We start from the raw sequence: 17,932 nt of genomic DNA, 5'->3' as shown, positions 1-17,932 counted from the left end.
GGTTGCTTCATCTTGTTTTATGAGGTGCCTCACCTTTGGGATCCACAACAGATCCTGCATATGGCCCAAAAGAAAGGCTTGACTCTGCAAGATCTTCTGACAGGTTGAATTAAGTTATGTGACAGAAATGGATTTGATGCACAGGCCATGTGCCTTGTTCATGGACAGCTCAGGAACACAAGGTAATGTGAGGGCACAGGCAGCATTCTTACCAAATTGCCAAAGAGGAGGAAATTCTGAGTACCCAAGTACGAAGCACTGAGGAAGATCTGTTCAGTCTAATGCAGGCTGCTCTCCCAAGATTTACAGGTTTTCTGGACATCAGATTCCTGAGGGATCTTCCTACTTAATGTGTCATCATCATTATCATCACCATCATCTATATGTGTGTCTCCCTCTTTCTTTCTTTCTCCTCTTCCTTCAGAGTTTTTGATCTCATCTGTCATTCTGTGCACCTCTGTTCAGTGACATCCACTTAATGAACCCCAAGGACCCTGACCGTCTAACCCCCATTTCCATTGGTCCTATCTCAGCTAATGCACTAGCTGGTCAAGCCCCACCCTGAGCATCTTGTGTGATCTCCAGCCCACAGCCTTGGCTCAGGAATGGCACATGGCCCATAGTCTGTCAATTTCATTTCTTTCTTTTCTACCTTAAGGATGCACCCATTTTTTGCACCAAGAGCCCACAATCCGGATCTCTCCCTTAGAGCAATCTATACCAGAGCTATGAATGAGTCTCAACGTGTTCTCTGTGCATGCTTTTGCACTGTGCTGCATGCTGCATGCTCTTTTTGCATGCTCTAGTCTTGCGCATTTGATGAAACCTGTTCTGTTGAATGTTTGTGTGCATTCTCCTTGGACCCCGTCCCTTTACCACTGCTGTCTACTGCTGTCTTGGATAGTTGGGATTTTATTTGGGTTTTTCCTTTGTTTTACACTTTTTTACTTTTATATAGACAATGAGCTCTTTGGGGAGAACTCTGTGTAAGTTTGGAAGAGGACCTTAAAAGGGATACATTCTGGAGAGGAGAGATTACATCATGAGAGACTTAGTTGGATAGGACACATGGGACTCATCTACAGCTAGGGGATGAGAGTAGCTCTAGTGACCCAAGCTAGGAGTCTAGAATATTCCTATTTCTGAAAACTGATTGGGATACAGTGGGCTAGAACAGAAGCCACGAAACTGCCTCCAAGTCTAATGCAGACAATAGAAGGGTCTCCTTGCAGAGGTCTTCAGACTACAGTCATCTCTGGCTAAAGTCATTGGCAAAAACCCAGTAGATAATCTTGCAGAATGTTTAAGGTAAATCTCAGTGGGATGAATTTCTAAGCAACACGTTTAGGAGTGCAACCAGGTCCATACAGTTATTATGTGGGGGGTTTTCCAGGCCCATCTTCTAGTAGCTGATGTGGAATCCACATACCAGTATCTGAAAGCAGTTGGGTGAAAGCAAAATAAGGTGTGATAAGAGCCGAGTATCCAGATATTAACATATTGCAACTGGGCTCTGGTCCTCATGATACTGGGTGGGAAGTGAGGTTAATCCATGAGTAGAAGGATTTGATGCAGGACAAAATTATTGAACTCAGAGTTCTCCCCAGAGCTCATATACTCCTCTGTGCATGATAACCTGGGTGGTAGGGAGTTGTGAGATGACACCTTTCTGCTTGGGTTTCTGCAGAGACTACTTCGCATGGACCTGCCTGTGGCAGACGACAATACAGTCCATTTCAATTCTACCCTCATGGCGTTGATCCGGACTGCACTTGACATCAAGATTGCCAAAGGCAAGTGACACCACCATAAACACAGCAAGAGAGAGCAGTTTCTTTCCTGACAGATTAGAGAATTCTGGGAAATTAAATTATATATTGGAAAGCAAAGCCTGGGAAAAGTTTTCAATTAGCAATAATTTTGCCTCAGATTAACCTCATTAGCTACACTACTATGGTAAAGGTAAAGGGACCCCTGACCATTAGGTCCAGTCGTGGCCGACTTTGGGGTTGCGGTGCTCATCTCGCTTTATTGGCTGAGGGGACCGTTTACCTTCCCGCCGGAGCAGTACCTATTTATCTACTTGCACTTTGACGTGCTTTCGAACTGCTATGTTGGCAGGAGTAGGGACTGAGCAACGGGAGCTCACCCTGTCGCGGGGATTCGAACCGCCCACCTTCTGACCGGCAAGTCCTAGGCTCTGTGGTTTAACCCACAGCGCCACCCGCGTCCCGTAGCTACACTACTACCACTGCACAATTATAGTACCTGCTAGTTCTTTTATATAGATGATACATTGCACAGAAATATGTATGCAAATGCCTATAGGAGAAACAAGGCTCCCTGGACCAGATATTCCCCAGGAAGGAGTAGTAAGGGGTAGGCATTCTGCCTCTTAAATTGGTCAAACATCCCAGTACCAGCCTATGCATGAAGAAAGAAGTTATGTTAAAGACCCATCAGAAGAGTGATGCTGCCTTTAAAACCAATGAACATTTCACTGTAGAGGTTTACACAGGATGAAATGTACTTGTCATTATTAAAAGCTCCAAGGCCCCTTTTCTGACTCTCTTGGGTTGGAGATCTTTCTGGTTATTTTGCCATAGTAGTTTGTCTGCTTGCCCCCCACAGGTGAGGTCAGGGAGCACAGAAACCTCCCATGGAGCAGAATGCCCCAGGGTGCATTCCACATCTTTCAGGAAGACTTCTCCCAAAGTGTAGATAAGGGTTGCAGAACCTGTGGCCTTCCAGATGCTGCTGGACTCTGACTCAGCTTCAGCCAATATGGCCAATGGTCAGGGGTGATTGGAGTTGTAGTCCAGCAACATATGGAGGGCCACAGGTTCCCCATCTCTGATCTACATGCAAGGAGTCATCTTACTGAGTGGTATGGAAAGCACCCTGACCAAAAAAAATAATGATGATGATGTAGAACAGAACTTTAGAATGTCAAGGAGAAAACTGTTCTTGGAAATGTTGAGGGCAGTAATGGTCAAACACACCAACTAACACCTACAATGTGAAGTGTGACTCATTCAACTCTGATATAGAGTGGCTGTAACAGCAACGGGGCACATCCATACCATACATTTAAAGCACATCCAATGCACATTTAAAGTACACAACTTCCCCCAGAGAATCCGGGGAACTGTAGTTTGTTAAGGCTGCCAGGAATCGTACCTCTGTAAGGGAAAACTACAGTTCCCAGGAATCCTTGAGGGAAGTCATATGCTTTAAATGTGCATTGAATATACTTTAAAGGTATGGCGTGGATCTGCCCTAATATTTCTTTTCAATTTTGATTTCAGTATTGACCAGAGAATTAACAGAATCCAAAAGAAACAGATTAAATATTCTAATACTTCTGGGGAAGAGGGGGGAGATCAGGTGCCCAGTTGTTTATTTGTTGTGTCTCATGCCTGGCTTACATCTTCTAGGGGGCGCTGACAAACAGCAAATGGATGCTGAGCTGAGGAAGGAAATGATGGCAATCTGGCCCAACCTCTCCCAGAAAAATCTGGATCTCCTGGTCACCCCTCATAAATGTAAGAGTTGTCGTTATTGTCCCTGCCTGTGACAATGTAAGAGTTGTCATTATTGTCCCTGTCTGTGACATTCATTCTGTCCACACTGAGTTCATACATATACTCACTTCTTTATGGAAATAACTTTATGGAAATTACTGTTGCAATGTCATCTTGGCAATGGAGAGAACTGTGTTATTTCCACATGGATAGTCTCACAGGGAACACAATGGTAAAGCAGCACTCAGCAGGACTGAACCATCCTCATCAGCTGTCACCCAGTGATGTCAACTGATAGACAGATGGGCATGGTTTGGGGAAAACAGCCTCATGGATAAACTTAGATCCCATGGTGGGACAAGAGTTCCTCATGGTCCAGACGTTCCCCACCCCACCCCACTGTAAAAGATCAAGTGCATAGTCAGAAGTTACTCTGTAATGCCACCTTGTGGCTGAGGTAGTGGTTATTGGCAGCTATGGCTGATTCATCACATATGACCATGTCTGGACAGGGATAGCCTGGCCACACTAATTCACACCCTAGTAGCTTCCTGGTTTAACTACTGTAATGCACTTTACATAGGGCAACTCCTGAACACAGTTCAAAGATTGTCACTAGTTCAGAATGCTAGTTTTTTAAAGCATCTTCATTGGCGATATGTCACCAAGCCCAGTTCAGACAGTTGACTTTGACATATAAATCTCTGAGTGGCTTGGGCCCGAATTAACTAAAAGAGCATCTCTCCCAATATTGTCCTGCCCATATGCTGAGATGTATCAGGGAGGCTGTGTTGGTAGTAGCACCATTAATGGATACCTGATTGACTGAAACTTGGAGATAGGTGCTCTAGATCGCAGCACCACAACTCTGGAGGACTTTTCTCGAGATCAGACAGGTATCAACGCAGAGCAGGTTCTGATGTCAGGTAAATACATTTCTCTTTAATTAGCCTTCAGACAGCAGGTGTTTTCAGGTAAAGGAACTTGTATATTGTGATTTTTTATTAATTTTACTTTTTGAAAGTCTTAAATTGTTATTAATTATTATTGATTATTTGTTGTTTCATCTTTTTTGTAAACCACTTTGAGGTTTTTTACAATCAAGTGGTATATAAATTTTATAAAATAAAAAATAATATTGATTAATTATTTTATACACACACACACACATATGCACACATACACTTATCTGCATTGTTGTTGTGTACTTTGATTTTATTGGAACCTGCCCTGAGGCCACATGGTAAAGGGTAGAATAAAAATTCCGCAAATAAATAAATAAATCCCTTTCCTATTATTTTATTACAGAGGAGAAAGACCTGTTCTAAAATATGCCTTCTTGAAAAGGCTCCTCCTTTCAGACTATTACCCTCCAACTTGTGGAGGGTGATCAGAATGATTGCAAGAGGGTGGAGCTAATGCACTTACCGATATGCCCCTTGTGTTTACTTTGCCAAAAGAGGTCTAATGAGGCCATGTTCAACTCTCCATGTGGTGTCTGAGACTAGCAATTTAAATTTGGGAACTTACCCTCAAATGTCTACCTGAGCTGCAACTGCAAAACCCATGAAGGAATTAACAATTTTACATGCAGACACACATAGACTTACAGTGATGGCACCCCACCAGCCAAGAAATCTCAGCCCAAACCTAAGGGAAAAATAAGCTGAAGCAATTTATTGTTTTCTTTCTGCTTTCTTCATCCTACAGCTACCGATCTGACAGTGGGCAAAATCTATGCAGCCATGATGATCATGGAATATTACCGCCAAAGTAAGGCCAAGAAGTTGCAGGCCATACAGGAGGAGCAGGTATGTGGCAACCATAAAACAGAGTTTGAGAAAAGATCCCTCAGTATCCAGCTTTCATCCCTGAACTAATGTACAGTGGTATCTCGGGTTACATACGCTTCAGGTTACAGACACTTCAGGTTACAGATTCCACTAACCCAGAAATAGTACCTCGGGTTAAGAACTTTGCTTCAGGATGAGAACACAAATCGCACAGCAGTGGCACGGCAGCAGTGGGAGGCCCCATTAGCTAAAGTTTCTTCAGGTTAAAAACAGTTTCAGGTTAAGAACAGACCTCCGGAACGAATTAAGTACTTAACCCGAGGTACCACTGTATTTTAAGGGGGGATGAGGGATGTATGATACTGTATTTGTGCAGTTGTGTGTGTGCTGTCATGCAGATGTACATGTGCCAAATAATTTTGATGCAATGTGCATCAAAGGCAGGGTTGGAGGAGAATCTTGAGATGCCTTCTTGGAATTGTGAAGGAACTGGAGCTAAGTAAAATCAGGGGAGGGAACTCCCTGGCAAGGAGGAAATACTCAAACTTCAGTGCCAGTTCTTAAGTACAAGTTCTTATAATGCCCAATTCAAGGCAAGGAAGAGCCAATGGTTGCTAGACTCTCAGCTGCATCAGTGGAGTGGCCCTAGAACTCCTCTCTCCCCACCTTCCCTGCTACAGCTTGATGAAATGACTGCTGCCAATTGACAGTTGATAGAGGGAAGAGCCTGGTTTCTCAGTAAAGCCAATAGGCAATGTGTCAGTCTGTGAGCAAGGTTTCACTCACAGTTCAAAGCATGCAGGGATTGTCTTGTCACTGACAGCTTTTCAAATGGTCTGAACTTTTACTCGAGGAAAAGAAGCTATTTAATAGCTGCATGTATTTTCCAACAGATATCTAAATACCAACTTGTGCATCATTCTGTGCTTTCCTGTAGAATCGGACACCACTTATGTTCCAGCGCATGGATCTAGCATCTCCATCCCAGGAAGGTGGCCCAGGACAGAATGCTCTCCCTTCCTCACAACTGGATCAAGGGGATGGAACGTGAGTCTTAATCAATATAGCTTTCAGACCTGCTACATTCAAAAAGACATCTCAGAAACAGAATGTGCAGAATCAGGCACCTTGTAGAACATAGGTAGGCAAACTAAGGCCCAGGGGCTGGATCTGGCCCAATCGCCTTCTAAATCCGGCCCGCAGATGGTCTGGGAATCAGTGTGTTTTTACATGAGTAGAATGTGTCCTTTTATTTAAAATGCATCTCTGGGTTATTTGTGGGGCCTGCCTACTGTTTTTACATGAGTAGAATGTGTGCTTTTATTTAAAATGCATCTCTGGGTTATTTGTGGGCCATAGGAATTTGTTCCCCCCCCCCAAAAAAAAATGGTCCGGCCCCCCCACAAGGTCTGAGGGACAGTGGACAGGCCCCCTGCTGAAAAAATTTGCTGACGCCTGTTGTAGAACCATCATCATAGATTACTAGAAACCCTCACAATGATTATCACATCAATAGATATAACAGGACTCTTCAGCCCAGAAACACTACAGTGTATTTTTATAGATATTTTCTGCTTTAGATGTTTGCATACAAGCCTTTACTAAATATTCTCAAGGGAGTTTATGTCTCTGGTTTTCAGTATGTCAACTTGAGTGGGGTTTTTTCCTGATTTGGTTCTGTATATGATTGCTCCCTGCTGTATGCTTTCCAGGTACTGTATAAGAGTTCCTGAAACTACCAGATTCTGGCTGTGTTTACTTAGCTGGGAAACTCTAGGGTTTTGAATAGCAGGGAACCTGACAAGGCAGCTATTGTAGCTATTTCCACAACGCTAATGATTCTGTGTCATCAGACTCTGTTTGTGACTGTGCAGCAACTTGTTATAGTCTGACTATTCTTTCTGCTCCAGGACCATGCAGGAAGGAGGAATGAAAGAAAGTGAATCCTGGGTCACACAACGAGCGCAAGAAATGTTCCAGAAGACAGGAACCTGGAGCCCAGAGCCAGGGCGCCCGGAAGAGATACCCAATAGCCGGACCAATTCCCAGGTGGTTTGTGTGCCAGCTAGGTGCTTGGACTGGCACTTGCCTATCTCTCAGTCTTTCTCTCTTCTCGGACCCAGTTTGTCCTCTTGAAATCTTTTTAAAGTCTGTTACAATATGCAGTCTTTCACTAGAATCAGACATCATGTTTTGAAAATTCCAGAATCATAGGAAAGTTGCTCAGGAAGGTCCAGTTCAGAGGAGCAAATAGTTGAGATGTGGGTCAGGCCAATATGGGTTGAGCTTCAACTGAAGGTGAAGGAATCGTGTGACACTTGGATCTCATGACAGTCCACATTTACAGCACCCTGAGCAACCTACTGTATGAAGTTTTGGTAGCATGACAAAAGGGAGATGAGTTGCAAATTGTACTTATGGTGAATCAGCTGCAAGATCTTTTTGCCATAAACTGAATTCAGCCTGTGCTTGCTCATATTGCCTTCTTGCCATGCTAATTTGATCATATGAATTCACCTTACCTTAAACAAAGGAGGAGGGGACTCCAAAGGTGAAGCAAAACCTCACCACCACCTAGATTGTAGGGGCTCCAAATGAGTTAAATGGAGAAGTATGAATTTTGATGCTCAGTGTTCATATGGCTGTTCTCAAAATATTTGTCCTAAAGATAAAATTGCAGTTATGCTCTGTATCATGAACACAGTGTCATTTGAGAGGTAAATCCATCCTGGCACATTACATGTCATTTTCAGTCACAATCTACTGATTTCTTTCCACAGTCATAAGTCTACTACCTTATTGGTACAGATGTTCCTCTGTAGTGTGCATTTGGCTCTCAGCCTATGAACTGGGAGAATAGGAGTGATTTCTCCAAGAATACTAGCAATGCCCTCTTTCCTTGCATGATTTTATATCTGGCAGCCTTAGGAGAAAGCGCCTTAGGAGAATTCACCCCTGCCTCTTGATGTGTCCTGCAGGCTCCAAAGACTTTGCATAGCATATTTGAACTATTTGTATATCAATGGAGGCTGCTCCATTAAGGCAAATGGGATGCTGCCCCACCAATGTCTATCTGCCCTCAGCCAGCCCCCATCTGCCTGCCTTCCTCCTTACAACCAGTCCAGAGAATGGCACTGGCTGCCAGCTTCTTCCTCTCAGTGTTGCCTTTGTAGTATTCACCAGGAAGGAGGTTGAGGAAAAAACCAGAATTAGTTTGTTCTGGGTCTAGTTGCATTTGGTTTCTCTGCTTTCTACCACACCAGTCCACGCCAGTCACCACTTGTATATGGGGTTCCACAGGACACAGCAGCAGTACAACAGCCTGCAGATCCAGAATCTAAAATGCTCATTGCCTCTGTCTTGTATTCCTGGATTTGGGTAGGAAATATATTTATGAGAGCTAGAGAGTGAGAGGTCGAATCATGTTTAGCAGAAGAATACTTAATGACTAGAGCAGTGTTTCCCAACCTTGGGTCTCCAGCTGTTTTTGGACTACAGTTCCCATCATCCCTGACCACTGGTCTTGCTAGCTAGGGATGATGGGAGTTGTAGTCCAAAAACAGCTGGAGACCCAAGGTTGGGAAACACTGGACTAGAGGTTGCCAGCAGCATGAGGCCAGAATAGAATCATAGAATCATAGAGTTGGAAGAGACCAGAAGGGCCATCGAGTCCAACCCCCTGCCAAGCAGGAAACAGTAGATTCTGTGTTTGAAGTAGATTCTGTGTTTGAAGTCCATTGAGTCCTTTAATCTTTGGTCAGTTGTTCCACATCTGTCCCTCTCAGCTCCCCCAGATCTGGCATCCCATGTGTCATGACCCCATTGCTTCAGACATGGTATAAAAATGTATCTTTCTGCCCAGGCTTTCTCTGACCCATAAGATTGCCCCCTTTTTTTACTTACATGAATTCTCTGAATTCTTGTTTTTTCTTGGTACTGTTTTACTTGTTTTATGTTGTATTTCTATTTTAATTATGTTGTTTATTGTTTTTTATGTTGTGCACTTCTTAGAGGCTTTTCAAATACTAAGAGGTTTATAAATGTTTTAAATAAATCCATCTGCTTTGCCTAATCCAGTCTGTAGAGATGCGGGAGATGCCAAGGGAGGGCTACTCAGACAGTGACCAGTACCTGCCCATGGAAGGTCATGGACGTGCTGCTTCCATGCCACGACTGCCTGCTGAAAACCAGGTGAGGGTTTTTTTATCCAGCCCATTTTGAACTTGAGGGCTGTGATGACCTCCCCTTCCTTGCACTCTCTTTTGCTCATAGGGGTAGCAGTGATCCTCATTGTCACCTGCACATCAAGGAGGTAGCAATCTTTGGCTTAGTGCTACTCGGTACTGATGCAAACTGAAAGAATCCTTGAGTCTTCCTGTTACACATCTGTTTATTTAGGGTGTGTATATCACTCTAAGGAACAGCATGCTCTTTCCAGGAATCATTTCAGCTTATTAACATGTGCTGAAGGCTTTGCTTTCACACAGGAAATGAAAGCCCTGGGCAAGATGAAGGTTCCACAAAGGGGCACCTGAACAAAGAATATTACGTATTCTGCAGGGGAGATGCAGGTCAATGGCATGTGTGCATCTCCCCATTATGTGTAGTTTAGGTCTAAATGGCATACTGAATCCCCCCCCCCCCAAGAAAGGGCTAGACTTTATAATACTACCTTTCCTGCATTACCTCTTCATCCTGCAGATTCTCCCCACCCACTTCATGTTAAACCCTTTAAATTCACAGATGCTCATGAGATGATACTTCCTAGCAATACATCACAGAATAATGTCTTACATACAAGACAGCAGGTGCCTGTCATCACAATTTATTGGTCCAAATATTAGGGGAAAGCTATCAGGCTTTCTCATTAAAGTCAGCATTCTGTTGTAGAAGTCATCACTTATATTTCCAGTGCTACCACTGCCTTCTCCTGCAGTGATTCCAATGTAATGGGTCCACTCCAAGTCCCTTTAGGCAGCGAATTCCCTCAATACTTTTACAACCTTCTGATCTTTACAGCGGCGTAGCGTGGGTTATCAGCACCCGGGGCAAGGCAAGTAATTTGCGCCCCCTAACCCGGGGCAAGGCAAGTAATTTGCGCCCCCTAACACCTAACCATGGTCATTAATACGCCAAGACGCGTGTCTTTGGGCGTCGCGGCGCAGCCTTCTCGGTCTCCCTCCCCGGCCCGGCTAGTCCCGACGCGGCTTCTTTCTGGCGCGGGGAGGGGGCGGCTCTGGGGCCAGTGCGTCGGCCGGCCTCCGGCGCGGGTGGGGGGGCCCCGTCGGGGCGGGTGGGCGGTCTTGGCGCGCAGGCACTAGAGCGCCGCCGATGGCGCGTTTGGCGGGCTGCGCACGTCCAGACAGCGCCCCGAGCCTGGGCGGCGTGGCGTTTGGTGCCGGAGCCTCCGCCCGCAGCGCCCCGTCGGGAGACCCGGCCGGAAGGAGCCTCGAGCCGGCTGTCGGACGCGGTTGAAGCAGCCAGGGCGGCATGGCAGGCGGCGGCGGCTCCTCGGCGACTCCACGCGGCCAGCCCAGCGCGCTGGCCGAGCCCCGCAGGCGAACGCTGCCCGTCGGTGAGGAGGGGCTGCCTGGCGCGCCCTCCGTGGCCCTGACGCGCGGGGACCGCGGCGAGCGCTGAGAGCCGCTGCCAGCTACAGCCTGCGCCCGAGGCTCTTCGGCGACTCCGGAGGCAGCGAGCGCGCCCCCCCAGAAGTTGCGCCCGGTGCGGCTGGCACCCCTGGCACCCCCCCACGCTACGCCACTGGATCTTTAGCATCTAGTTAGTAGAATACCAAGTAATCCAGACAGCTCAGTTAAACAGCTGGGTAGCAGCAAGACTGAAGTGGATATTTTCTTCCAGCTTTGTGGCAGTCAGAATCACATGATGAAAAGAAAGTCAGAGCAGATGTGTGTAGGCTGTTTGGCCTCCTCGCTGCCACCAGTCCAACTAAGATCATGGAGTTATACCATGGTGCATTTATGCCCTGTGGGCATTGAGTGCCTGCTACACATTTCTTTCAATTTGCATCAGTAGCAGGTGCACAGCAGTAGCAGCATTTGCTGCAATACACGTGTCAGCTCTCCATTAGCAGATCCAGCCCGCTGTGTCTAAGGATGGAGATGTTAAGGAGGAGAATGAGACATTTCCCTTAAGAAGCAATGAAATATTGGCATGTGAATGTAGTAAAGCAACAAATCCTTCCTGAGAAGAGAAATTGCACCTCTTTGTCAAGGAAGGTGGCAGGAGGGTCCTCTGAGTAAGTAACATATGCCACGAATCCCAGCCATGGGACAGAGCACCCTATCAGACAGGAATGTGGAACACTGGGCCTCTAGATGTTGTTAGATTTCAACTCCCATTAGCCAGTGGTCAAGGATGATGGGAGTTGTAGTCCCAAGGCCTTCTGGAGAGCCGCAGCTTCCCTATTTCTGCTCTGAGACCTGGGATCTGGGAATCAGGTTTCTGATCTTGTCTTTTCACTTCTGCTTTCCCACTGGGTTTTCACTTAGGGCAATCACCTCTTGTTGTCTTAAGTGGTCTTGTTTTGAAGGCATAATTTCTGCTAACTTGTTGCTTTGACCAGGCTGGAATTTTATTTTACTTCCTTGGCCTCTGGAGGGCTGTTTTGGTATGCTAGCCTTGTGCTCACTCTTCACTTCTCTGATGGGGAGTGGAGGGAAAGGCTAAATTAAACTGTGGCCTGTCACAGCACAGCTGCTGTCAAAGCAAAGCCCGCGTCCTTCTGCAGCTACTGTCCAGCTAGTAATGTACGCTTCCTGATCTGGCATGAAGCATGCTTTATAGTAGCAAACTTTACAGGGTTGTGAGATGCTATTCCAGCAGCCGGTGTTGTGCAAGGCGGAAGGTGGGGGTGGGATAATGGGCTGGGGGTGAGTGCTCTTTGCTAAGCATGTGCCCAGCAGCAGTCGCTCTTAGCATGCTCCGCTGTGTAGCAGCATTTACTGCCGTACCAGCAGGCTAAGCATATTTGTGTCTCTGTGTATATGTGTGCAAGTGAGAGCTTGGGCATATTATGAGGTGAAGACCATGGACAAAATAAATACATTATCTGCTACAATTAGTTTATAACTGTGCCTCCCAATTCTACCGAGTAGGGTCTAAATTGTAACTCATAAGCATCTTAGCAGACACAACTTGTTAAAAACATCAGCTATGGCAGCCTAGCTACCAAACACAGACCTTCCCTTTAAGTCAGAGGTACATAAATCATGGTCTCGCACCAAAGCTCAGCATCCTGGACATCTCCCTGTGCAAGCTGTCCTTCAACCTAGTAGGCCCACTGGTCTTGGAAAGGTCCCAGCAGCAGGCTGCTTGGCATCATCCACACTGCATTTTCAACAAAGGTTTCTCCCTTTGATTCAACAATAGGTTTTATTACTCTTAAGATAGTTGTTTTCAAACCTGTTCTGGGTTCCTCAATGGGTTCCTCAATGGGTTCCTCAGTAAAGAACTCGGGTTCCTCAATGGGTTCCTCAGTAGAAGAATAGTAATGACAGATAGACCTTAAAGAAGACTTGCCAGCCACTAGCAATCTTCCTTTGCAGTACAGAGCCTGAGGGAAATTCTAAGGAGCACATTTTCCTCATATGTGGGCTTTGTGAAGCAACCCAGCTGGTCTGAGAAGTGCACTATGTGAACTAAATGTTCTCCCTAAAACTCTCAGCACAATTTTTTGCAATATACAGATGCTCCTTATCAGAAAGGTCAATGTGATCAGGGTTCTCTGAAGGCGAAGAACTTGAAACAATGGCTTTAAGGCATAGGTTGCCAACCTCTGACACAAGCATCGGAGTTTGTAGTACATGTCGATGGGAAATGGAGGACCTCTGGACCTAACAGTGGCTTGGAATCACAGTGCTCCTACCTGGCTCTCTCATGCTGTGCTATTGTCTACTCCAGTAGACAGAAGCAAAATAGTTCCAAGACACTAGAACATTTTATTATGTACTGCAGAGTGAGGCTGAGTAGTACTGTATTATTCTTTAGATTTGATTTGTGGTTGTACACTTGCCAAAAAAAAAGTTGGCCACTTCTGCTTTAAAGCATCTTAGGCTTTTTATCGCTGCCGGATGCTTGCCTGCTATGCCTGTCTGCTGGAGTTGGACTGATAAGACCTTCTGTGCAGTCTGGATCCAACATCAGCACAGCTCCTAGAAGACGATCCAGTATGTAATAGAAAGTGTTGCTTTCAGTACAGCTGTGATGATGAGTTACAGTGCAGAAAGGGGGCATCTGTTTGCAGGGAAGGAGGTGAATGGCGTTGGTTCTCCTTTACTTTTTTGCATGAGCTTTGCATCTGGTAATCAAACCTCAAAATGACAGAGGGAATTATGGCGGGATGAAGCTGCTAAATGCTGCACATCTACTGCCCAAAATACGGACAGGCTAGAACTTCCTAAAACCAGAGTAGGGAACTTGTGGCCCTCCAGATGCTGTTGGACTACAACTCCTATCATACCTAACAGTTGGTTATACTGGCTGGTATTGGTAGGAGTTGAAGTCCCCAAAACATCTGGAGGACTGCAGGTTCTCTGTACCTGTCCTAGAGCCTTCCATCTCTGTACCTGGTTCCAGTTCTTCTGAGTGAGACTGTGTGTGGCCAATGGGGAGAGGTCAAAATGGAAGGCTCCCCACCCTGCCCTACTCCAATAAGCAATGCTGTCTCAGTTCACCAAGCCTATTGCAGCCGATCTGTATAAGTAGGAAACAAACCTCCCCCGCTGCCATTTGTAGGCCTATGACATATAGCCTTCTTTATCCCTACAGATTAGAAGAAGGCCATAACATTTTTAAACAAAGTAATGTAACACTGGGTGATAACTGCCACATTGCATGTAGTTTGCCTTCTCCAGTTTGGCAATTTCTGTCCCTGTCCTAGCACAGGCACTTACATACCTTTCTTGTCGCAGTGCTGTCATGATGCTGGTGTTCCTATAAACATTCTGCCAGCCCTTTTGTAGCACTGCCCTTTCCCTTGGTACTCTCACACATGCACCTTCCTACTGCCACTTTCCATTGCAAAACTTACTCTCAGCTTGTGTCCAGATGCCAGATTCCTGTGCGGTGGTCTTACTCTGTTGCTGTAGCAGTCAACCATGAGTACAGGAAACCTTTTATAGGAGAAGCCATGTACCTTTTCCACCAGGTCATCCCTTTCCTGCACTTCCCTCCAGACTCCAGATGTGCATACTGCTGGGGTTGTCCTGGCCCTCCTCCTGTCACTTAGCTCTGGGTTTCGGGGAGAGGAGCAGATGACTGGAGCAGTCTTGGACTTGTCTTCCAATCTCCAAAGTTAGTTTTGTCTGGAGGCAGCCTATTCAGTGTGACTCCTCTCTCTCAGTAATACACTCTTATGGATGTCACACTGCAGAAAACATCCCCATGATAATCGTGTCCCTTGGCTGCCTAGGTGGCCTCAGTGCTGAACTCTGCAAGAGAATTATTGTTGTTTGGGTCTTTTTGAGGAGGACCCATAACAGTTCCCAATACCCAATCAGAAAACTCCTGATTCTTCCTCAGAAATCTTGGCCTGTCGTGATGAGAAGTGGCAACAGCCTTTAGATCAGAAATATGTGTAGGTTGTGTGACTGCTGGGCAAGAATACTAAGCTGGGGTGATTTGGTGGAAACTGATGCCTTTCTTATCAGTTAAGGAAGACAGATTTTGGAGAACCAAAGGTCTAAAATAAGGCATTCTGAAAAAGTCAGGTTAGTGGGAATGTTTTTAGAACCATAGCGCTGCAAGGGATGCAGCTACAGCATGTCTGCCAAAGGCCCAGCCAGCCTTTGCTTAAATACCTCCAGTGAATCAGAGCCCATCACTTTCCAATGCACCCTGTTCCACTGTCAAACAGCTCTGTGACCACCTATGGTAAATTCCTCCCCTAATTCTCTCCCACATCCACACCCACATATACAAATATAGTTGCCTTTCTCTCCATCCAAGGTAAATGGTGATTCATAGCCTTTATACCAGTTTGAAACAATGCAAGAATCAAGACGCTGAATGTTTCCATTTCAGCAGTCACATGTCTGACCAGAAGCTACTCTGATCAAGAGAGAACACCCATGGCAGCAGCACCTACCAACATCATTTACCAAATAAAAAAGGCAGTACAGCCATTCATACTCTATTCATTAGTCCCTTTCAGCATGACACTTTTCTCATTAGGCTTCAGAGTTAGCATACAAAGAATCTCCCAAACTTTGCTTCCATCCAAAGAAATGGCAAGAAATTCATTTCTTGGAATTCCTAACATTGTAGGTATGTCCAAGGCTACAGACCTCTATTTCTCCACATATCAAATCCTGCTCAGGGCTTCCTCTGCAGTTTCCCCTTGCCTTACTCTGCCTCCTTTGGGCTGGGTTGCGCTGGCAAGGCCAAAGTCGCGAAGACGAGGGGGCCCAGCCAATCAGTGAGAGCAGCTCTGTGTGTAGGGGTGACTGTCCCCATTTGGGCCGTGCACAATGTTGCAGCTTTTAACAGTGGCTGAGGCTTGTTGCCGCATGTTTTGGGTTGGGGGGGGGGAGTGTGTGGCCTTGCTGTTGTCTCCGCTGTGCTGCTCAACTCATCCCTACTGAGAACTGTCCGTCCCTTCGTGGCGTCTATCTTTGTTTATCTTGGTTGTCAAGAGCAACCAAATATCTGAGAATATGAGCTTCCAGCACTGGGCTGGGCTGGGCTGGCCTTGTGCATAAATGACCAACATTAACCTGACTGTTCTCTCCTTACACTCCTCCCTTCAATCCTTTACCATATTCTGGTTCCTCCACCCTCCCCTTTGGTCCTATATTTCCCTTTGCCTTTATATTTATTTCCTTCTCTCTCTCTCTTTCCCGTTTCTGTGTGCACCGTCTTGTATGGCTGCGACAGTGGAGGAAGGCGCGACCGCGAGGGAATAATCTCAGTGTATGTACTGCAGCCTGGGCTCCTGGCTCTGCGCGCTCGCTGCCTCCAGTTCCCTTCCCCTGGGCTCCTCAGACTAGCAAGCTGCCAACTCCTATGTGTTTATCTTCATGCACACCTCTTTCTCTCTCTTACTCTATTCCCAATTGCTTTTGCTGCATTCAAAGCTATGCAGGCAAAAAACTTTCTCTCCAGTCCATTCTGTCCTCATCTTGTCTTCATTAGGCTTTCTCTTCCTTTCATTCACTGTCCCTTTCTGCATACCTTCTTCCTGCTTTCACTCTCTCTGCTTCAAGCCATAGACTTGATTTTCTGCTCCTGCCTCTGTTGTCTGCCATGTTAGTTTTAGCGGGTGCTAAAATAATTCTTTAAGCACTCTAGCCCAGTAACAGGCTGGTTTTCTGTCATCACACCAATTGAAGCTTTTCATGTGGCCAAAACATCCTTTGGGCCAGATGAAGTTTTTGTTTTGTCTATTTACTGGGCCTGCTGGGGGGGAAAGTTATATGCGTGTCCACAGCCCCACACTCATTCTAACCATAGTTCTGCTCCTTCCTCATTTCTGTTGCCTTTTTTCTTGGGCTGTGAAAAACTTAGCTGGTAACCTACTGTACCTTCCAAGGGCATTTTAAAGATTTAATGGACCAAAACCCACTTTATTAGACATGGTAAGTGTTGCCTTCAATTGGTGTGTGTACATACACATCTGATGAAGTGGGCTGTAGTCCAAGGAAGTGTAAGTTCAGTGGGGCTTCTGAGTAGGCATGGATAGAATTACACTATAAGTCTATAGCTCTCTAAGGTGCCACAAAATGCCTTGTTGCTTCTTCTGTCTGTCAGATGCCCAATTACTTATTTCCATTTTCCATCTGTTTTGTGGGGTGGATGGGAATTCTTTCTCAATCTGGACCAGCTATCCATTCTCACACTCACTCCACCAAATCCTGGATTCTGTGTGTCCAACATGTTCCTCTCTTTCTTCTCTAATATGATCTGCCCATTTGCAGTTGTTGAATCAATGTGCATTCAACCAGGCCTTCCAGAAACAACTGCTCAGCAGTGAGCCACCAGAGCAGGAATTGCCTTTTATTTCACTGCAAAAGCACTCATCTGCTGAGCTGAGAGTGTTAGGGCACATGGGAAGCTTTCCTTACTTTCTAGCACATGCTTTTGGTATAGAATTGTGTTGCCTGAGCAAAGTGATGGTGTGACACTGAGCTTTTTGTGTCCATTTATCTGCTTCCCATGTGTGGACTGTGCAGCCGAAGCACAGCCTACCATTTTCTGAATTTGCTGAATTGACAGATACGGTGTGACCAAGTCTTGATTGTACTTGAATGTGCATATTTGAGATCCACAATAATGTTGTGCAGAGAGCACCTAAGAGGGATAGTTTCTCCAACCAGCTCTATTCATTTTTACTTGATACAAAAGGAGGCATTCTATCAAGAAAACTTCCCATTTTAATTAGAAATGTCTGTGGTTTTCTTAGCAATCTCCCAGAGAAATTTCTGTGCCTCTTTCCTTCAATTCTGAAGCACATCTAGTTAGAGGAGGGGATTGCAAGATGGAAAAACTTACAATCTGGATATGACTGGCTGTACTTCCTACAGCAGGATCCCTTAAGAGCTATGAATGGCTGTCGTTTTCAATGAATGTACTTGCTGAAACTGCCATGTTGTAGAA

The 17,932-nt window shown here is 45.7% G+C and overlaps 1 protein-coding gene and 1 long non-coding RNA gene across 5 annotated transcripts in view; one reads left to right on the top strand and one right to left on the bottom strand.

The window, feature by feature from the left end:
- The window catches only part of CACNA1A (calcium voltage-gated channel subunit alpha1 A), a 259,869-nt gene that overhangs the window by 225,754 nt on the left and 16,183 nt on the right, over positions 1-17,932 (top strand). For 2 of the 4 annotated variants that reach the window (XM_081181633.1, XM_081181635.1), the window contains 7 exons: positions 1,688-1,793; positions 3,438-3,545; positions 5,235-5,335; positions 6,255-6,364; positions 7,228-7,366; positions 9,395-9,508; positions 16,214-16,249. In XM_081181633.1, coding sequence (XP_081037759.1) covers positions 1,688-1,793; positions 3,438-3,545; positions 5,235-5,335; positions 6,255-6,364; positions 7,228-7,366; positions 9,395-9,508; positions 16,214-16,249 — 714 coding nt within the window. The remainder of the gene's footprint in view (positions 1-1,687; positions 1,794-3,437; positions 3,546-5,234; positions 5,336-6,254; positions 6,365-7,227; positions 7,367-9,394; positions 9,509-16,213; positions 16,250-17,932) is intronic. The other 2 variants (XM_081181632.1, XM_081181634.1) reach the window with 2 other exon arrangements.
- On the bottom strand, positions 9,519-16,207 carry LOC308580329. The gene is made up of 3 exons (XR_014004804.1): positions 12,793-16,207; positions 11,082-12,755; positions 9,519-10,323 (listed from the first exon to the last, which is right to left on the bottom strand). It is a non-coding gene; the product is annotated as an uncharacterized lncRNA (long non-coding RNA).

Source organism: Podarcis bocagei, assembly GCF_964188305.1.
Source record: "Podarcis bocagei genome assembly, chromosome: 2".
In the NCBI taxonomy this organism is placed as follows: domain Eukaryota; kingdom Metazoa; phylum Chordata; class Lepidosauria; order Squamata; family Lacertidae; genus Podarcis; species Podarcis bocagei.
This window is presented reverse-complemented; position numbering and strand designations above follow the sequence as displayed.